The sequence below is a fragment of the Nomascus leucogenys genome, chromosome 7b (genome assembly GCF_006542625.1).
Source record: "Nomascus leucogenys isolate Asia chromosome 7b, Asia_NLE_v1, whole genome shotgun sequence".
Taxonomy (NCBI): domain Eukaryota; kingdom Metazoa; phylum Chordata; class Mammalia; order Primates; family Hylobatidae; genus Nomascus; species Nomascus leucogenys.
In genome coordinates, this window is record NC_044387.1 from 14,910,267 (window position 1) to 14,933,023 (window position 22,757).

Sequence of the window (22,757 nt, forward strand, 5' to 3'; positions counted from 1 at the left end):
TACAAATATTAAAAATGTGATTTTTAATAATATAAGTACAAAATTTTATTTCTTTATACAACTGTAATGGGATTTGGATCAAACCACTAGAATTTATTTAAAAAACAAAATAAAACAATGATATAAAAACTGCAAGAAGGTCTGAATCCAAAGTTTTTCCTCTAATAGTACCAAATACCACAAGGTACAGATTATTATACAAATGTGTACAAATTTTAAATACAAATACAATAGGGCTGGGTTTCAAAGGAAAACAAACAAAAAGCAGGTCCTCATCAGGATTTCATTAATGTATATAAATGACAATGCTAGGATTAATGTCTTCCTGTACTATCCATGTCTTCCCCGCCCCTCCTAGATACCCTGTGTCAAACAGGAAACTTCCAAAGATACAGAAGAGGCATGGTACAATGTTCTAACACATGAAATCAAGTTAAGATTTCTGTTCCTCTTGATTTTGGTTCCCAAACAACCCTGATTCTTTCTTTGTATTCCCAATTAAATCTCAAAACTGCTCTGAGCTGAGAAAGGGATTCAGCAGCCAGAATACCTTTAAGCAACATAGCCCTGTGACAACACTGGTGGGGAGAAGAGAAGAAATTAAATAGGATACAGACGGGCTACACTGTCCCCAAAGATTTACTTTGATGCTGTAGTGCTCTGTCTAGGCCAGAAGAAAGCACAGTTAACTCAGAGCTTGGTGTTGGCAGAGAATCTCACACCAAATTTAAAAACCATCCTGAAGTGCTCAACTGTCTTCTTTCCAACTGGGAAACAAAAGTCTGGTTCTCTGGAAATAAGGGCAGCTGGGGACGGTAACGTTCCTCTTTATTTTACTTTCTAGACATTATTGAAGCCCATGAAGTTCTTTATAAAGAATTAGAATCCTAACACAATGATTCATTTTTGAGGTAAAATACCTTAAAATGTAGATGATTCAGTTTTTGGGACAGACCAGGAGGAAGGAAGGAAAGAGGGAAGGAAAGAGGGAAGGAAAGAGGGAGGGAGGGAAGGGAGGGAGGGAGGGAAGGAGAGAAGGAGGGAGGAATGACAAATCTGTATCTTCCACATGCTGTTGCTGGTGGAGGCTTCTGTTATTAAATTATATATACAGAAATTTACAGGATAAATTAAAATCTAAGAGATTTTAAAGAGTTAAATACACATAATTAAAATACACATTCACACACACATAAATAAACCTACAAGAGAGTGAGTTTTGTTTTGTTTTTGCAATTCACTTACATGTGGAATGCAGAACACTGTGTATCTGCCCACCAGGGGAACTGATAAGATGAACCCAAAAATCATGCTGGGCAAAGTTTATCCATAACCACCGAGCAACTAAGCAGCACGGCTTGTGAGGACTTGGTGGCTAACTTCATGCTGCCAGTGAAAGCTACCAGCTCTTAGTTCTTCAGACTAAATATTCTGGGTTAGCTCAGATGTATGGAGGTCCAACTGGTGGCACTGACAGCTTCACCCCCCAAGGTGTTTTTTGCTGCCAGGGCTCACAGAACTCCTTGGCCTCTGTTGAGGCCACCAGTGGTACCAATGATTACAATAAATTTTGAGACATGGACACCTATACAGCAGGAATTGGAATGAACCCCCTACTCAATTCACCTAAGCCACCTCCGTAACTATAATGGGAACAAATTTTATCACCTCTCACCTGGTCACTTCAAATTGAAAGGCTTTGAATTTTCAGTCAACTGGCATCTTTCTGTTATCTTTCCTATTACATTTCAGACTAAGACAGGTAAGGCAAATGGTCAGTGATGGGTCTGGAGGTCCAACTGAGTTTGGAAAATAATCACATTTTAGCTGTCCATAAAGAGATGCGCTTGGCACCCAGAACAAGCCCCCAGCCCCCAAGTTACATTGATTTTTAAGGCAGATTTATCCACCACAGGAGAAAAAAGAATCCCAAGCCTGTATTCATGCCAAAATTTCCTCTTGGCTAAACCTTTGCCATTTCATAAAATTATTAAAAGCAAAGTAGTTACAGTCCTATGTATATATTGTACATTATATATATTTGTATATATGTATGTATAGATATAAAAATTTAAAACCTACACCCAGAGGCCAGTGAAGGAATCTGGAACAGTCATATATACACAAACCAGCAGTGGTGTAGGATAAGGTTTCTGTCCCAGGATTCTTTGCTGTCACAGTCCAGGCATGATGTAAGCAATGTTGTCTAGTGTGTTTGACTGCAAAACAAAGAAAAATGTTCAACTGAAGAGTACTTTACCTTGGTTTCCTGAGACATGTTTCTTTGTTCAAGGAGAGAGATAAGAAAAATCAAATGGAGTTAGAAAAACAGGTGAGAATGAAGACGGCATCCTCTTGTTTGTTATGCTAGGAACTTTTCTGCTGACTTCTCCCATTAATCCTAGTAAAAAAGAGGGAAACAATTCCTGTACTGTCTTTGGGTGTAGAATAGCAAACAGGAAACACAGGAATTGCAGTACCTCAAGGGCTAGAATGCTTCTTTCTTAAGTACTGTTTTGGTAAATGGCTTGTTTTCTAGTTTCAGTGAAAGCACAGCATGCATTTGATAATATAGCATCATGTTCCATGGGCCAACAGATGAAGGAAGCACTGTGTGTCACAAAGCCTTATGTGTGTCTGACAGTGCTCATTAAGGCAGGGCATCTCTGACACCCAACGGGTCTGACCCTAAAAATCCAGGGAAAACTCACCAAGACCTGTTTGGGACAGCCATTCAATTCAGGTAGTTGTGTGGTGAGACATGCCAAGGGGCCAAGGGCACAGATAATGGAATCCAGAAGCACTGACAAACTGCCAGACACAGCCACCATACCCTGAAAAGGAGAGGAGGTTGTTGCTTGAGTCACACTCCTGATGCTCTCTCTGTGTTCGGGCTGACTTCCTCACACAGTACTTTAAATCCTAGGCAGTTCTAATCTTATAATTTGAAACTTTACAGCAGAAATGGAAAGTTTACTTTGATAACTGCAAGTTGTTTAGAAAGAAAACTTTTATAACACATTCCCAGGTTTCCTTTCTGTAATCCTAGCCCATCTTACCTTCTATGTGACCTTGGGGAGGTCAAATCCTTAACTTCTGTCTCCTTAACAGGAATAGTAAAAAATGCTTTACCTACTCTGGAGGGCTGTTGGTAAGATTTGTAATTATGTATGCAAAGTATATCTGTTATAAACTCCACAGATTAGCTCAGATGTGATTACTATGAGAATCCTACAACCCTGCATGTATGTAGCTTTTGATAGCTGATGATACAATATTTCTAGGTTGAGTTGTTCACTCTCAAAGTGAATTTGGTTCAAATTTTAACATTTTATGTAATTCATATTGTCTATTTGTGATTCAAAGAGATACGAAAGACTGTTGCTGCTGCCCAGTTCTTGTATAATCTGCTTTGACTAGAAGCAGTGTGAGGATATGTCTTATTGGGAAGCAACACAGCAGAGTCCTTAAGAAAATGAGCTCTGGATTCAAGACTGCCCGGGTCCAGATCCTGGCTCCACTACTCACTGTTTTGTACCTAGGCAAGTTGCTTACTGTGCTGTGCCTGTAAAATACTAACAGCATCTGCAGCAGATGGGATTGAGATAATAGATATAATATACTTGGGATGGTGCTTAATATATGGTTAAGTACTCAAAAAATATCAGTAATTATGAATATTACTACCAACATCTTGATATTAAAAATTGCATTTCTGGCTGTCTTTTGGGTCTCTCCTTTTGGATATTTCTCCATCTCAACTTGCTGTAAGGAAGAATAACCTTCCCATCCAAATCTAGCCTTCCTTTTAGCATCCATTTCTCTGCCACAGTCACCACCATGCACATAACTGCCGAGTCTCAAGGCCTAGCCATCACTGACTCTTCCTTTCCCTCATCCTCCTTGTCAACATCTCCCCTCTATACTTTCTGAGGGCAGCAGTACAGTAAGAGGTTAAGAACCCGGACCTTGAGGTCACATTCCAAATTCAAGTCTCTGCTTTACCAGTTAGGGGCTAAACTCTAGAGAAAGTGACTTCACCTCTTTAACTCTGTTTATTCTTCTGTAAAATGGGGGGAACAAAAATTCTGCCTCACAAAGCTGCAGTGTGAATTAAATGATATAATTCATATTAAGCACTCTGAACCAAAGCTGGGTAAGCCTTCAATAAAATGTTAGTATACAGGGAAGATAATAGCTAAAACCCCAAAAATGTCAGTAATTAGTAATATTATTCCATTACCTTTGCCCTATAGTTATTTATAGCTAATTTATCTTTGTCACATCTAGACTAGGATTATTGTTTTAACTTCTCCCCAATTCTGGTCTCTTTTCACTTCCAATCTAAAATAAAAGATATTCTCAGAGAAAAGTAAATGAGAGCTCTGATCTCATCCCTTTCCACTCTAAAAACCCCTGTAGTTCCCCAACAGTAAAGTATACACACTTCAGAATGTCTATGAAGTCCCTCTGCAATTTGGGTTCTAGCTTTAACTTTCTTAAGATACACATACACACACACACACATTTTTATTTTAATTTTTTTGAGACAGGGTCTTACTCTGTTGCCCAGGCTGGATGGAGTGCAGTGGTGTGATCTTGGCTCACTGCAACCTCCACCTCCTGGTTCAAGCGATTCTCCTGCCTTAGCCCCACAAGTAGCTAGGATTACAGGTGTGCACCACCACGACTGGCTAATTTTTGTATTTTTAGTAGAGACGGGGTTTTGCCACGTTGGCCAGGCTGGTCTCGAACTGCTAGCCTCAAGTGATCCTCCCACTTTGGCTCCCGGGGTGCTGGGATTACAGGCACAAGCAACAGTGCTTGGCCTCTAGCCTTAATTTTCTAACTTTTGCATCGTATGTTCCAGTTTTACTACTAAAATGATGAACATTAATTTACTACTGAATATATTATTTTGATAATTATATGTCCATTACGATGTACATTAAAAAAATAGAATATAACCCTTGAGATGTCATGAATGTCACTGTAAAAGCACAGATGAGTTTATTTAAATAAAATTATAAAGGAAATAATAGTATTAAGTGGTATGTGGAAACTGTAAAATTGCAGAGATCTATGCAAATGATTAAATTCAGGCCAAAAGTGGATTAGAGGGAGAATGGGGAATAATTGCTAATGGGTACAGGGTTTCTTTTTTCTTTTTTGAGGCAGAGTCTCGCTTCATCGCCCAGGCTGGAGTGCAGTGGCGCAGTCTCGGCTCACTACAAGCTCCGCCTCCTGGGTTCACGCCATTCTCCTGCCTCAGCCTCTCACAGGTGCCCGCCACCACGCCCAGCTAATTTTTTGTATTTTTAGTAGAGACGGGGTTTCACCGCGTTTGCCAGGATGGTCTCGATCTCCTGACCTCGTGATCTGCCTGCCTCGACCTCCCAAAGTGCTGGGATTACAGGCGTGAGCCACCGTGCCTGGCTGGTACAGGGTTTCTTTTAGGGGTAACAGTATGTTTTGGAATGAAATAGTAGTGATTCACAATTCTGTGAATATACTAAGAATCACTAAATTCTGCACTTTAAAAGGGTGAACTTTGTATTTCTAAACTAAATGGAAATATCTGGGAAAATTCAGAATATGCTTAAAACAAACCGTTTTTACTTCTAACTTGTTACGAAATGTAAGAATGATTAAATATGAAAAATAAGGTCACAGAATATTCCTTCTGGAAATATCTATGTCCATTCAGATATCGAGCCTATATGAAAGTGCTAAAGTTCTTTTGACTACTGCTAAATTTTTAGAAACTAGCCAAAGAATTTAGATACAGCTTCAGCTCTTGTGGCCTTTGGCATTTTATTTGTTTAATAATTCAATTTCCACATTGAAGCAAGTGATTAGTTTTACATTCCTACATTAATTTCTTAGCTTAAAAATGGCTTTAGTAGCTTAGACTGACTTCTTTGCTGAAATGTCTTACTAGAACTTGGTGGAAACCGGAACTACTGAGTTAGCTAAGGGGACAATATTGTTAGAAATTCAATATGGTAACAGAAATGAAACACGACAGCTGTGCAGGTTAAGTGATTTTGAAATTGAAGCTTAAAAGGACAAAAATCTCCCTAGGGCATAAAGCACTGTACAATTTAAGTGCAGAGTAATGGAGAGCTGGGAACCTTAGCTTCTCCATTTGTTACCTATTTTCAAAACAGAGGAACTCTTAATCTCCTATACAATTGCATCTCTATTCAAGACTTTGCTGGAAATGCACAGAAAAATTCAAAGTCTCTTCGAAGGAGACAGAAGTAATCAAAACTGCTATGGAATTTGTACTCATCCTTTTTCTTGCATTTTTGTTTTTGTTTTTTTAGAAGAGATAGGGTCTTGCTCTGTCACCCAGGCTGGAGTGCAGTGCAGTAATCATAGCTTACTGCAGTCTTTGAGCTCCTGGGCTCAAGCAATCCATCTGCCTCAGTCTTCCGAGTAGCTGGGACTACAGGTGTGCACCACCATGCCTGGCTAATTTTTTAATTTTTTGTAGAAATGGGGTCTTGCTATGTTGCCCAGGCTGCTCTCCAACTCCTGGCCTCAAGTGATCCTCCTGCCTCGGTCTCCCAAATTGCTGGGATTACAGACATGGGCCACCGTGCCCAGCCACCACTGCGTTTTTCTTTCTTTTTTTTTTTGTGATGGAGTCTTGCGCTATCACCCAGACTGGAGTACAGTGGCGCAATCTCGACTCACCGCAACCTCTGCCTCCCGGGTTCAAGCGATTCTCCTGCCTCAGCCTCCCGAGTAGCTGGGACCACAGGTGCATGCCACCATGCCTGGCTAATTTTTGTATTTTTAGTAGAGACAGGGTTTCACCATATTGGCCAGGCTGGTCTCGAACTCCTGACCTCCTGATCCACCTGCCTCAGCCTCCCAAAGTGCTGGGATTACAGGCGTAAGCCACCACACCCGGCCCCCTTTTTATTTCTTTTAAATTTTTTGAATGTATGTATTTTTTGAGATGGAGTCTCACTATGTTGACCAGGCTAGTCTCGAACTCCTGGCCTTAAGCGATTCTCCCAGCTAGGCCTCCCAAGTTAGGATTACAGGCGTGAGCCACTGCGCCCAGCCTCCATTGCATTTTAAAAAAATAAAAATAAGTTACAGGGTATTCCAATTTCTTTTTGTGCCATTGTTTCAATAGGATATCATTAGTGAAACTTTGAGAACTAATAGGTAGACGGAATATCTCTATAGATATTTCTGTTATTATCATTATATATTCTATATCACTGCATCCTGAGTACCTGGCATAATTTAGCAAAAAGTAGATGCTCAATACATGTATGTAAAAATGAGTGAATGAATCAAAATTATATGGGAAACTGTAGTCATGCTGCTGATAGTTGTATTCACCTCAGTTTCCTGCAGACGGTGTCCAATGAGGCTTAGGGACTCTCCCAACAGCTGAAGATGAGCAGCAACATCAATGGGCTCTGTCTCAGGGGCTTTGGCTGGTGAGGCTGGTAACAGCATGGTGGTGGGTGGGGACTTCTTCTGGGGTGACAGTACTCCTACAGAAGAAGCTGAGAACAGAGCAGTGAGGCAGACAGGTAAAACTTGCCTACAGCCTTGAACAATACAAAGTTGTTCTTCCTGATTTTCCCTTTTTATGAATTATACCAGGCATTAGCAAGACTGTGGCCTGTGGGCTAAATTCAGTCTATGGTCTCTTTTTGTTTTACAGCCCGTGAGCTAAGAACAGTTTTACATTCTTAAAGGGTTATAGAAAAACAAAGAATATGTGACAGAGAATGCGAGAATGCATACAACACACAAGGCCTGTAATATTTACTCTCTGGACCTTTTTTTTTTTGAGATGGAGTTTTGCTCTTGTTGCCCAGCCTGGAGTGCCATGGCACGATCTCGGCTCACCGCAACCTCCACCTCCTGGGTTCAAGCAATTCTCCTGCCTCAGCCTCTCTGGTAGCTGGGATTACAGGTATGCGCCACCATGCCCGGCTAATTTTGTATTTTCAGTAGAGATGGGGTTTCTCCATGTTGGTTAGGCTGGTGTCGAACTCCTGACCTCAGGTGATCCGCCCACCTTGGCCTCCCAAAGTGCTAGGATTACAGGCATAAGCCACTGCGCCTGATCTACTCTCTCTGGACCTTTAAAGAAAAAGTTTGCTGACTTCTGATTTGCATTTTCTAAATTTGAACATCTCTTTTTGGTAGCTTGTAACATTCCCAGGTAATAATACTCGGGAATCAAGGTCCACTTCTAATATTGCAAGCTTTTTTCCCAGTTTCTTAGCAAGGAAGCAAAATTCACACGCTTTAGAGAAAAGCAGGAGCGGGATGTGGTCACTACCTTTGACTTTCATGGAACCTTCTGAGCTGGATGCTTTCCTTTTCACAGTTGTGGCTTCTGCTTTGTTCTGTTTGTGCTGCAGATACTGAGCTTTTTGCTTCCAAATCTGCAATCACATCAGTGAACATTAAATTAAATTAAGAAGGACAAAATGTAAAAGGAAAAGCAGTCATAAAAGAACAAAATGGAGAAAAGAAAGGCAATAGTAGGAGGTAGGCAGACAAGGGTTAATGCTAACTTTTAAGCTGGGGGTCACTGAACTGACTTCAGACAGCTGACTACATTAATATCTTAGTAAAGGACTATAAACATTCCTCAATGCTAATGGTCAAATCTCGGCACTGATTTTTAGATCACTGTAAGTTGAAATGTAAAATCACAGATTAAACATCTGGCTCAATAAAATGTCTATGTGGTTCTTCTAACCTGCTGGTTGGCAATACCAACACAATAGCAGGATAACAATAACATGGAAAACAAAAACTAAGGATAATCTACCTGGGTGAAGAATGGTTGTTCATCTAGATGACATCTTGCTCCTATATGACTTTCATATCATAAGTCTCAATGATTCAGATATGACTTTTTTTTTTTGAGATGGAGTTTTGCTCTTGTTGCCCAAGCTGGAGTGCAATGGTGTGATCTTGGCTAACCGCAACCTCCGCCTCTGGGGTTCAAGTGATTCTCTTGCCTCGGCCTCGCGAGTAGCTGGGATTACAGGCATGCGCCACCACGCCTGGCTAATTTTTTGTATTTTTAGTAGAAATGGGGTTTCACCATGTTAGCCAGGCTGGTCTCGAACTCCTGACCTCAGGTGATCCACCGCCTCAGCCTCCCAAAGTGCTGGAACTACAGGCAAGAGCCACCGTGCCCAGCCCAGATGACTGTTTATCAGTGTCTTACTAGCTTCTTGATAGTAGAGTACATTATTTGGTAATGGTTGATGAGGATGATGACCTTGAACCTGGCTACCTAGTAATCACATTCTCATGTTTTTATTGTTTGCAGTGACTGCTGAGAGGATAACTTTCCTCAGCTCTCAGACCATGACTGATTACTAGGTGTTTGCAGTAAAGGGCTCTGATTTTAGAATTTCTTTTAACACTTTAATTACTCCTCAACTTAGGTCATCTTTTGGCTCAAATGTAACACTGCTGGAAAAAACTAGACCAGGTTAGAAAAGACAGCCTTGCTATAGCTAAATCCTCATGTACAGTGAACTGGCACTAACAGTGTTAATGTCCTCTGCTAAACCATTTTCTATTGATTTGTAATTTTCTTCACTATTTTCAGTGCTGTCTGTCTGGCTGGTCTATAGAAGAATTACATATTTTGGAAGGCAAGAAGCACTGAAAAATATGTTTGTAAGAAAATGTACTTACCAGTTTGTCTTTTTCTGGCAATTGCTTCCACACCTCAGCCAGTTTTTTACTAAGTTCCCCAAAATCTGGCATAAAAGAGTAAAACACTCAATACAGTAAAGGGTTAGCTATTAACAAAATAGAAGACTGGTGAAAGTGAAAACTGGAAAAGGGTTTTGAAGGTCAGATTTAAATATTCCAAGATTCTTTCAAAACACCAACCCCAATCCCATCACTTTTCTTTGATTTTTTTCTGTAGGGAAGGGGATGTTTTGATGGTCATGAGACAGTCTCAACTCGTAACCATCTACTCCCTAGGGATTTATTCCTTAAGCATCTTTCTGGTGTCTTTTTTTGAGACTGAGTCTGGCTCTGTTCCTCAGGCTGGAATGCAGTGGTGTGATCATGGCTCACAGCAGCCTCAACCACCTGGGCTCAAACCACTCTCTTACCTCTGCCTCCCAAGTAGCTGGGACCACAGGCGTGGGCTACCATGCCTAGCTAATTTTTTTAAATTTTTTTCTTTTTTCTTTTTTTTTGAGATGGAGTCTCGCTGTCGCCCAGGCTGGAGTGAAGTGGCGTGATCTCAACTCACTGCAACCTCTGCCTCCCGGGTTCAAGTGATTCTCCTGCCTCAGCCTCCAGAGTAGCTGGGATCACAGGCATGCACCACAATGCTTGGCTAATTTTTGTATTTTTAGTAGCGATGGGGTTTCACCATGTTGGCCAGGCTGGTCTCGAACTCCTGACCTCAGGTGATCCACCCACCACGGCCTCCCAAAGTGTTGGGATTACAGGCATGAGCCACCACGCCCGGCTATTTTTTAAAATTATTATTTGTAGAGATGAGGTCTCATTATGTTGCCCAAGCTGCTCTCAAACTCCTGGGCTCCAGCAATTCTCCTGCTTCAGCCTGCTAAAGTGCTGAGATTATAGGCACGAGCCACTGCATCCTGCCTCTGGTGTCTTTAATTTGATCCCACAATACAAGGCCTATCAACTTAGGTTAAAAAATACGCATAGAATCTGAAAAAAGATGTTAGGTTTTTACCAAATTTCTGAATGATTAGAACCAAAGAAGGATTTCCCTAGAGCAGCTCAGAAGCAATCCTCTACATGTGTAATCTTACCCTTCCATTGTATAAGAGTTTTATGCTTTATAAAGCATATTCATGTGTGCCTAACACTGCAGCCTTTTGGAGTTGGTAGGGCAGCGATTTTACACATTAGGCAAATGAAATTTGTAGCGGTTAAGTGACATGTGTCCAGGATCTCTGGTATAGTGTTTTTCTCACCTCATTAACTTCTAATACAGAGACAAATACAGACAGTCCCTGACTTAAACGATAGTTTGACTTTTGATTTTTCAACTTTATGAGGATGCAAAAGCAATATGCACTCAGTAAAAACTGTACTTCTAGTACCCATACAACCATTCTGTTTTTCACTTTCAGTACAGTATTCAATACATTACACAAGATATTCAACACTTTATTATAAAACAGGCTTTGTGTTAAATGACTTTGCCCAAGTGTAGGCAAATGTAAGTGTCTCGAGCAACATTTAAGGTGGGCTCAGCTAAGCTATGATGTTCTGTAGGCTAGGTGTATTAAATGCATTTTTGACTTACAGTATTTTCAATTTTCAATGGGTTTATCAGGATGTAACACTATCATAAGTTGAAGAGCATCTTTACAACAATATAATACAAGACATCTCATTATAACTTTACGTCCAAGGGCAGTTTAAGGAAAAGGCCAATTGTAGAATCTTGGAAATAAACAATTGTATATTTTTGTGCATTTATGTATGTGCTTTATAACATTTATTTTAACACAGTTTCCCACCTTATCAGTTTAAGAGATATGTATAGAAAGTTCATCTCTTTTACAGATGAGGTAAACTAAGGCAAAATCTAAAGTGATTTGCAGAACTGAGGAAAGAAACAAGATTTATGCTCTAATGCTGCAGGAAGAAATTAATTGCACTGCTTCAAGATATAAATGGAAAGCAAAAGCGCTACAGATCAGCAATGTTCTTACCTATACCTGGATGGTCAGCCACAATGGTCACGCGATACTCTTTACAGAACACCTGGTAGGCCGACATGTTCTTCTTTTTTGGCTAGTGCCGCATAGAAGATACAACAGGGTAAGACTTGATTAGAACCCAAGTTTAGTAACCCTGAATCCATAATAATAAAATAGAAGGATACCTAAACTTTTTCATCAAGGGAAGAGTTCCAAACTACTAACCAGCTTTCCTAAACAGGATAATATTATTATTTTTTTCTTTTTTGAGATAAGAGTCTCACTCTGTCGCCCAGGCTGGAGTGCAGTGGCGCAATCTTGGCTCACTGTAACCTCCGCCTCCTGGGTTCAAGCGATTCTCCTGCCTCAGCCTTCCAAGTAGCTGAGATTACAGGTGCCTACAACCACACCCGGGTAATTTTTGTATTTTTAGTAGAGATGGGGTTTCACCATGTTGGCCAGGCTGGTCTCGAACTCCTGACCTCAGGCGATCTGCCCACCTCGGCCTCCCAAAGTGCTGGGATTACAGGCTTGAGCCACCGTGCCTGGCCAGGAAAATACATTTTTAATCCATGTTACTTACCACTCAGAGATGAACATCAGTTTTAATTTTAGTAGGTAAAAACCACACGCTAAATTATTTGTAAAGATCTTCCTTCTCCCTATATACAATCCCATGTTACACATTTCTTTCAGAATTAAGTGCTAAGAAAATCTTTACCTGGGGTGTCTATTTTTCTCATCTTTGAAAATCTGAACCACATAATTTCCTTTTAAACTTTGGAGCCAGAAACCCAAAAGCCAAATCTATGTTCTTTTTGCTTCTCTGGTTTTGATTTCTAATCTTGTAATTTCCCTCATCCTGCTTTTATTGTCATTTGTAGCTTCTCATTATTGGATTGTTCACATTTTTTGGGTTCAAGGTGAGAAGTGAATAAATAACTGAAGACAATTCTTTGGTAGTCACTGTCAGATGCAATGCCTTCACTTCAACAAACTGCTGTGTACTACCTGAGGCATGTTTGTTCTTCACTACATTCTGACAATGCCAAAAGGAATATATGATTTTTGAGAAACAAAATCAAATTATTTTTAAAGTCAGTTCAACAAGAGATATATAAAACAGAAGATTTGATTTCTATGCATTCCATTTTACAATTATACATGGTCTAAGGGGAAAAAGTTAAGTTTTTCCTATCTAGAAAGAGACATGCAATTAGATTCATCTATCCAAATTTCCCATTGTGAGCATGGGAAAAATTAAAGTCAGAGAAACTGTAACTTGCTGAGGGTACCACCACTAAGCTAGTAATAACAGACCCTGCCAGTTATAACCACAACCCAGGTAGCCCTGACTTTCAGGGCCATGCATTATGGGCCCAAGAAAGAACATATGTTGCTCCCTTACAGAGAAAGTTAACTATTTAAAATAGAAAGAGTTATCACTTAATAATCTTAATCTAACAAATCTTTTCAGTATGGCTTTCCTCAAAAACTCATCTGGAAGCATCAAAATATGATTCTCCGTCTTTCATCTACTCCTAGTCCTTTTTGGCCCTACAGTTATTAAAATGACATGAATGTGGCCGGGTGGGGTGGCTCACACCTGTAATCCAGCACTTTGGGAGGCCGAGGCGGGCAGATCACGAGGTCATCCTGGGTAACACGGTGAAACCCCGTCTCTACTAAAAATATAAAAAAATATAAAAAATTAGCCGGGCATGGTGGTGGGCGCCTGTAGTCCCAGCTACTCGGGAGACTGAGGCAGGAGAATGGTGTGAACCTGGGAGGCGGAGCTTGCAATGAGCTGAGATTGCGCCACTACGCTCCAGCCTGGGCGACAGAGCGAGACTCCATCTCAACAACAAAAAAATATGACATGAATGTATGGTGCTTTAAAAGCCCGTGGGAGCTTTTGTTTGCCTTAAGAGTCAGGTTTTGTGACAAAAACCAAACCAGCCATACAGTCCTGTCTCATAACTTCAGAGTTGTATCTTGCTTTAAACAAAGCTCGATTGTGCACTCTGCCTAGCTGCCTTAGTTCTTCATGTTGTTCCCATAAAATAACGACCCTCAAAGGACAAAGACTGAGGCTGATGGCAATAAAAAGCTTATGTGATGACTCTGACTTTAATTCCAAAAGCGATCCGGAAATCATTTGATGAATAGAAACATTCCTAGAACACCTTCCAAGGTTAACTGCTTTGAATGAGATTGCACTTCTTTGGAAATAAAATTTGTGGTATGTTTGTTAAATTTCATACTAATCTTTTAATAATGGCTTATCTATATGCCTGACATTTGCTAGAATACATGATGAAAGAATAATTTGTGGAAGTCTATATGCTGCCAAATCTTTCCCAACTGTACAATCAATCTCACTACAAAATACTGAGAACATTAGAAAGTATATATGCTTGAGAGATTTCATAGCTTGTTTGGCATATAATAAAACTTACAAGGAAGGTGTTTAACGTTTTCTCAAACACAGTACTGTAAAAGGTTAATGTTCCTATTCTATAAGGCTATCTATAGCTGTCACACTAATCACAATTCTTGGCCAATATACTATAGATCCAAATTCACATACTGAAGAAAAGGGTTTCCTTCATAACTCTTACGAAGGACTTTATTCAATTATGTAGAAAATAGATTAGCGTTTATTGAGTACCTGTGCTGGGTGGTGGTATAGCAAGTAGTTAGGAGGATAAGCTTTTGAAGCCCAGATCTAATTCTAAGGAAGTTAAGCTGCATAAAATAGTGGAAAACACATGAAATTTACAATTTAAAGACCCACAATCTTGTCTCAGCTTCACCATATACTAATTATTGGATCCTGAATAAAACACATGGGAAGTGGATAGCTTTTCTAATGTGTGATATTAAAAGTATTTCAATGGCAATGAAGGAAAAGCAGAGACTAAGATTTCAAAGATAGTAGAAAAAAAGTAACCCATTAAAGTATTCTGCTATTCATTTATTAATATTTACTGAGTATCCATATTGCCAGACACTGGGAATACAGATAAGGATCAGATGCAGAATCTAACAAATGAGGCAGTTAAATATGTCATTCTAATAAAACACAGTGCTATTATAGGGAAAGCATTGGGTGCTATGGGAACACGTAGTAGGAGTACCTTCCCAAGTTAGGGAGTCAAAGAAAGCCTTCTGGAGGAAGTGACATTTAATCTAAACCAGAGAGTTGGGTAGAAGTAGGCAGATGAAGGCTGGTTAAGAGTGTTCTAGGCAGAGGCAACAACATGGGGGCACATTCATCAAAGAAGAGAGAGGTAAGAGATGATGTTAGAGAGGCAGGCAGAGCCCATCAACTGAGGCCATGTAACCCATATTAAAGTGCATGGATTCTGTCCGGAAGATGCCATTCAAGTATTTTAAGCAGGAAGTTATATAGTCAGGGTGACACTTAAGGACTATGGAGAACAAACTGGAGAAAAACAACAGCAAAGGCAGGAAGACCAATCAGGAGGCTGCTGCAGGAGTGCGGGGATGAATGATGATGGCCCACAATCAAGACAGTGGGTTGGGAGAAAAGCAAATAAACTGAGAAGGAGGAAGATGTGACAGGATTTATTAGAGATAGTGTGGCAAAATGGCTTTCAAGACCAGCGAATCTGCGTTAGAATCCTGACCATGCTATTTACTAGTTACGTGAATTGCTTCATTTTCCTGACATTTCGTTTCCCTACAAAACTTGGATAACACCATTTAACTCAAAGGTGGGAATTACTCCATTGCTGTGTGGCACTTCAGTAGGTACTCAATGTTATTTTTGTGGTAAGCAGAACTATGAGATGGCCCCCAAGACCCCTGCTCCTGGGTTTGCATTCCCGTAAGGGTGGGCAAGATATGGTCATGTTATGTTATATGGCAAGGGGATTTTGCAGATGCACTTAAGGTCTCTAGTGAGTTGACTCTGAGTTAGTAAAAAGGGAGATTATCCTGACTGGGCCTGACCATAGCAGGTGAGCACATAAAAGAGACAAGAAGCCCAGCAAGCTATTTTGAAGACATCAACTGATTCTAAAGTTTATACGAAGAGGCCACAGACCCAGAATGGACAAGACAGTATTGAAGAAGAACAAAGTTGGAGGACTGACACCACCCTACTTCAATATTACTATGAAGCTACAATAACCAAGACAGTGTGGCATTAGCGAAAGAATACACAAATACATCAATGGAACAGAACAGAGGGCCCAGGAACAAATCTACCTAAATAAAGTCAACGAATCTTTGACAAAGGAGCAAGGACAATACAATGAAGAAAAGATAGTATTTTCAACAAATGATGCTGGGACAATTGGATATCCACATGTCAAAAAAAAAAAAAAAAAAAAAGGAATCTAGACACAGACCTTACCCCCTTCACAAATTAACTCAAAATAAGTCTCAGACCTAAATGTAAAGTACAAAACTATAAAACTCCCGACGACAACACAGGAGATGATCTTGAGCTTGGCAATTACTTTTTAGAAACAGAAACCAAAGACAATCCATGAAAGAAGGAACTGATAAACTGGGGTTCATTAAAGAGATTAAAAACTTCTGCTCTGCAAAAGACACTTAAAAAAAGAAAGACAATCCATAGACTGAGAAAATATTTACAAGGGGCATAGCTGATAAAGAACTATTATCCAAAAATCTCTCTCTCTTTTCTTTTAAGACAAGATCTCACTCTGTCATGCAGGCTGGAGTGCAGTGGTGCGATCATCGCTCACTACAGTCTTGAATTCCTGGATTCAACTGATTCCCCAGCTTCAGCCTCCTGAGTAGTTAAGATTACGTGTGCCACCGTGCCTGGCTAATTTTTTTTTTTTTTTGTAGAGATGCAGTCTTGCTACGTTGCCACAGTGAGACTTCAAAAAATTTTGAGACTGTACAAAAAATTAAAAAATTAGCTGGGTGTGGTGGTGCGTGCTTGTAGCCCCAGCTACTCAGGAGGCCGAGGTGGGATAATCGATTGTGCCCAGGAGTTTGAGGCTGTAGTGAGCTAGGATTGCACCTCTGCACTCCAGCCTGGGTGATAGAGTGAGACCCCATCTTAAAAAAATAATAACATTAAAAAAAATAACATAAAATTTAAAAGCCCCAGACCCCAAGTGGTGGTTTGGAAGGGGCTTAATGACATTTCTTGGGTAGACTCATTCCTAAAAATATTCAGTCACTCACTCTTTCAGGCAAGAAATATTGAAGGTATTGGGGACTCAATGGCAAATGAGACAGGCCAAGATCCTTGTCTGAATGGGGCTGAGATCCCATGGTATAGCCACTCTGGAAAACAGTTTGGGGGTTCTTACAAAACTAAACATTCTTAACATATAATCCATCAGCTGTGCTCGTTGATATTTACCCAAAGGAGTTGAAAACTCCTTTGTTTTCAAAGGATGTCCACACAAAAACCTGCACTTGGAAGTTTATAGCAGCTTCATTCATAATTGCCAAAACTTGACAGCAACCAAGACGTCCTACAATCAGTGAATGAATAAATTGTAGTACTATATCTAGACAATGGAATATTATTCAGTGCTAAAAGGAAAAAAAGAAAGGTGTCGAGCCATGGAAAGACATGGGGGAAATTTAAGGACATATTACTAAGTGCAAGAAGCCAATCTGAAAAGGCCAGATAATGTATGATTCCAACTATGTGGCATTCTGGAAAAGGCAAAACTATGGAGACGATAAAAAGTTCAGTGGCTGCCAGGGAGGTAATGAATAGGTGGACCACAGGATGGTTAGGGCAGTGAAAATACTCTGCCTGAGACTGTAATGGTGGATACATGTCATGATACATTTGTCCAAACCCATAGAATGGACAACACCAATGTAAGAGGGAGCCCCAGTGTAAACTATGGACTCTGGGTGATAATGATGTGTCAGTGTAGGTTCATCAGTTGTAACAAATGTACTAGTCTGGTGGGGGATGTTGACAGTGTGGAAGGCTGTGCATGTGTGGGACAGGGGATATATGGGTTACCTGTGTACTTGCCTCTCAATTTTGTTGTTGACCTAAAGCTGCTGCTGCTGCAAAAAATAAAATCTTCAAGAGTTTCCTGAACAAATTTCACATGAATAGAAACCACATTGGCTGGGTGCGGTGGCTCACACCTGTAATCCCAGCACTTTGGGAGGCCAAGGTGGGCCGATCACCTGAGGTCAGCAGTTCAAGACCAGCCTGGCCAACATGGTGAAACCCCATCTCTTCTAAAAATAGAAAAATTAGCCAGGCATGGTGGCACGTGCCTGTAGTCCCAGCCACTCAGGAGGCTGAGGTACGAGAATCACTTGAACCTGGGAGGTGGAGGTTGCAGTGAGCTGAGATGGTGCCATTGCCCTCCAGCCTGGGCAACATGAGTAAAAGTGTCTCAAAACAAAAAAACAAAACAACCCCCCCCCCCCACCCACATCGAACCAACATTAAGAAACACACAAATAAAATGAGACAAGAAGGCACAAAAGTCTCTGGCTGGTCTCCAATTTGAAGAAAACAAGTTGCCATGAGTTCTACAACTATAAGGGACTGAAAGCTGTCAACAACTTGAATGAGCTTGAGCCTCGGATGAGAACCCGGCTCTAGTGGACACCTTGATTTCAGTCTCGTGAGACCCTGAGCAGAGAACCCAGTTGAGTCCTCCAGGAGGAATTTGATCTACACAACTGTGAGATAGTAAATGGATGTTGTTTTAAACTGCTAAGCTTGTGATAATTTGTTATGCCACAAGAGAAAACTAATATGAATTCTTTTCTATTCCTTATGCATTTTCCAAAATAGAAGTTGTGGCACCCAAAAAGCCAATACAAGCTTTTTTAAAAATAAAAATTGTGGTGAAGGAGGATAGGGTGAAATCATTTGACCTTTATTAGACAAATAGCAGCAAGCCCTTTATTTTAAAATTTTTCATTGAAATAGCAAACCAAACTAAAAATACTATTTTAGTATTCTTCTGGTGAAGCCAGTCCTGTTTAGAGATGGTAAAGAAGTGTGTTGTGGGTGCTGGATCTCCTTTATTAATTCAGTATCAGCTTTTTATCTCCTAATGTCTTAAGTGTTCTAAGGATCCTCTCTTTCAAATCCTCCTTTATTGGGCCTAAGATACAATGGAGAGGCACCACACGCACACCCAAACACATGCACACGTTCGCACATGAGTTCATGTAAGGGGTACTCGTGGCCATTTGGTGGGGTGTGGTTTAATCAGTCTGGGTGTTCCACCTGCCACTCATTCCACTCTAAGAACCTATACCTTGGAGTGAGTGGGACAGGAGATATAAATCTATTCTCCCCAGATAGTTTCTGTGTCTCTCTCAGCGTGGGCAACTCACTACACAAGTGTGATTCTGATGTTTGTAGCTAAGGTAATTTAAAAAATAAGGTAAAATCATGGTTCCTGAACAAGGCCAATGACTTCATCTGGTGGTGGAGAGAAAAATTTAGCTGCACTGGAATGATATTGTTGGGCTGAGACTCTGTCAGCCTTCAATGTGGAGCCTTTCTAAAGGATTTTCAAGGGAAACTGACTACTTACACTGTTCGCTTTACGTGCTGACTTAAAACCTAATCACTGTGTGAGATGCAACTCTAGTCTGTGGACCTAAAGTTCAGATTTCAAACTTAAGGGTTAAAAATTTTCCATGGCACATTTTTCTAAATTAAAAATATACAAATAGAGGATGATCTCTATAAATACAAAACATTTCCATGAGATTCCAAATGCAAGGCCAGTAATTCCACTCTAAATTTTCTCATGAAAGAAAACATACAGAATGGCAAGTAGATTACAGCTGGGATACACAAGACACTTCTTTAATTAACAAAATGTTAATATTTTAAAAACTTGGATACTTTATTATTAGTAGCAAATTACTTGCAACAAGTCCACTTAACTACATGTGACTCATGATGTTACCATTTTACTGCCAGGATCTCCTTTTAAATATTTGACGAGGTATGTCACAGTATCAAGAATATTCAAAAAGCAACTTCTTTTTAAGCAACAGGGTCTCACTATGTCACCCAGGATGGAGTGCAGTGGCTCGTTACGGCTCACTGCAGCCTTGAACGGGTTTAAGTGATCGTCCTGCCTTGGCCTCCCAAAACTCTGGGATTACAGGTATGTGCCACTGCTCCTGGCCCAAAATGCAACTTCTTAATGCTCTTTATAAAGTGTCCTGCTTAACTTTTTTGGGTCATAGAACTCTAATAACCTGATGAAAATCTCTCCTCATAACTCTAGTTTAAGATCCTGTTTTAAAGAATACAATATTTGGAAGTTAAAGCACAATACTGCTTATGATTCTTAAAAATGAAATTTGGTGGCTGGACGTGGTAGCTCATGCCTGCAATCCCAGCATTTTGGGAGGCCGAGGCAAGTGGATCACCTGAGGTTAGGAGTTCACGACCAGCCTGGCCAAGGTGGTGAAACCCTGTTTCCACTAAAAAGACAAAAATTAGCTGGGCGTGGTGGCGGGCACCTGTAATTCCAGCTACCTGGGGGGGTAAGGCAGGAGAATCAATTAAATCCTGGAGGCAGAGGTTGTAGTGAGCTGAGATTGCACCACTGCACTACAGCCTGGGTGACAAGAGCGAAAACCCGTCTCAAAAAAATAAAATAAAATAAAAAGAAATTTGGTGATGTTAATACTACGTACGAGCCACTGTCATAAGACCTTTACCCATAGAAATTCTCTTAAACCTCATAACAACCCTATGAAGTAAGTTCTATCATTCCTGCCAGTGTACAAATGAAGAAACTGAGATCCAGACTCACAACTCCATGGAGTGGCGGGGCCACTAAACACAGGCAGCCTGGCTTTGGAGCCTGGACTTGTAACCATTTTACCACCTGATGCTCTTCTGAACTAACTTGACTGAGATCCCCAAATCTGATCTGGCTAAAAGGAAAACCAGCAGATAAGTAAGGTTTCTACACCAAAGTTTTTATTTTAACTTCCTTGAATGAAAATCTTTCTACATGTACTCTATACTTCCACTATCTCTCATACCACATCAACGAATATAATTTAACCACTTTCTGTATATTGAAATGAGTGTGGCTCTTGCAGTCCGAAAAACCTGGGTTCTAATTCCTGTTCTGCCACGAACAGGTATGTCCCGGGGCATGCTATTTCATTTATTTAAGCTTATTTCTGTGAAACTGAGATGACAACACCTATACCTCATTGGGTTCTTGTGAAAATTCAGTGATATATGGTAGATAAAAAACTAGTGCAGTGCCTAGAACATACGAGGAACTCTACATGTACGGCTGTTAGGATTGTGCTTTGCCAATTCCTACTCAGTTCTCCTGCCCCTTCCTAGAAGGCCAGCCTGGTAGCAATTCTTCCTGCCTTCTACATACCTTCCGCTGGCTTCGTTTCAGTCATATCAACTTCCTGGGTTTCTCTGAACATCCTGTGCCCTCTGGCGTCTCAGGGCCTTCACAAATATTTTCCATTCCGTGACTGAGGTGCCTACTCCTATTTTCCACCTGATAATTCCTACTTGGCCTTAAGATTTGGTTCATATGACAGCTCTCCCAGGAAGCCAGCCATTCCGGGCTTTCCTCGCACTCTTTCAGTACTCGGCGCCCATGCCTCTGTTGAAGTTCAACACACCAAGTCCTTTCCAACCTTTTACTAGACTGAAAGCTCTTTGAGAGCATACACTGTATCTTCATCTTTGTGTCCTTACCACCTGGGAGGATGTAAGAGCAGAGTAAATATGTACTATTGAATAGCAAAGTCTCAGAACTGTGCATGAAGAGGCCAAGTGTGTATTCATGTGTAGCACCTCATCTGATTTCCATGACATCCTTGTAAGTGAAGCAGGCTGGGTGCTAGTTCCCCATTTTAAGCATAAAGGAACAGAGGCAGAGAGGTCACAGGACTCACCTCACTGGTCCTTCTTTTAGTGACGATGAAGCTCTCTAATGAGCTGTAGGTTTTATAACATCTGCTTTTGCTCCTTAGAGGCCCTGTTTTCTTTCTGGTTCTTAACTATTTTCCAAATATGTGACGTAACCACAGATTTGGTTCCTAAAGGTAGGAGGTTATAGTAAGGTGGGTATTATATGCATAAAACATAATCTCCATGCTTAGTCTAATATGTGAAATGAGTGGCTGAAAACAAAATTTTAAAAAGATGTTTTCAAATATATTTTGGGCTTCTGAAGAACTTAAGACGTAAGCGAAAGTAACTGTAACAGCTGACATTTACTAAGCCATGCCCTGTGCTAAGCATGTTACATGCACCACCTAATTTAATCTAACCCCAATTTACAAACGAGCAGAAGTGAGAAAGCAATCTCAGGAGAACAGACCTATTAAGTAGCAGACCAGAGTAAGAATCCAAGTCTGCTGAATTTGAGTCGAAGATGTATCATGGCACCGAGTAACCATGTCTTAAAGTTGTGGAAAGGCATGTGGCATAGTGGAAAGATTATAGCTTCTTCCTCTGTCAGTGGGGCTAATGATAATTATTAATCAAGAGTGGTAACATTCGGAAAATGCCTAGGAGAGCCTGGCACTCAATAGATGGTAGTGACTAATTTCTACCATTTATTGTTGCTGTTACTTAGCCTCAGGTTTGCCAGAGAGAGAAGTAATGTAATAGCATCACAAGTCTAGTTATGTTTCAGACTTGTGTTTATTAGATCAACAATGTCTGGGTGTGCCAGGCATTAGGCTACCCAGCCCAGCATTAGGTTCAGAAAAATGTGCATATTTTGGAAACACACAGATAACTAAAGGCATGTCTCTGAAATGGCAATATTACGGGATATTATTTATTTATTTATTTTTTTGAGACACAGTCTCGCTCTGTCGCCCAGGCTGGAGGGCAGTGGCGTGATCTTGGCTCACTGCAATCTCCGCCTCCCGGGTTCAAGTGATTCTCCTGCCTCAGCCTCCCGAGTAGCTGGGATTACAGGTGCGCACCACTACGCCCGGCCAATTTTTGTACGTTTAGTAGAGACGGGGGTTTCACCATGTTGGTCAGGCTAGTCTTGAACTCCTGACCTCATG

General features: G+C 40.6%; 1 protein-coding gene across 5 annotated transcripts in view; it reads right to left on the reverse strand.

Annotated features, from left to right (window-relative positions):
- Positions 1 to 22,757, reverse strand: part of HMGXB4 (HMG-box containing 4) — a 37,957-nt gene continuing 15,200 nt past the window's right edge. For 3 of the 5 annotated variants that reach the window (XM_030815677.1, XM_030815676.1, XM_030815678.1), the window contains 5 exons: positions 11,727 to 11,808; positions 9,706 to 9,770; positions 8,324 to 8,429; positions 7,366 to 7,535; positions 1 to 2,834 (listed from right to left, as the gene is read on the reverse strand). In XM_030815677.1, the coding sequence (XP_030671537.1) occupies positions 2,628 to 2,834; positions 7,366 to 7,535; positions 8,324 to 8,429; positions 9,706 to 9,770; positions 11,727 to 11,808 (630 nt within the window). In that variant the 3' untranslated portion in view covers positions 1 to 2,627. The remainder of the gene's footprint in view (positions 2,835 to 7,365; positions 7,536 to 8,323; positions 8,430 to 9,705; positions 9,771 to 11,726; positions 11,809 to 22,757) is intronic. The other 2 variants (XM_030815679.1, XM_003264683.3) reach the window with 1 other exon arrangement.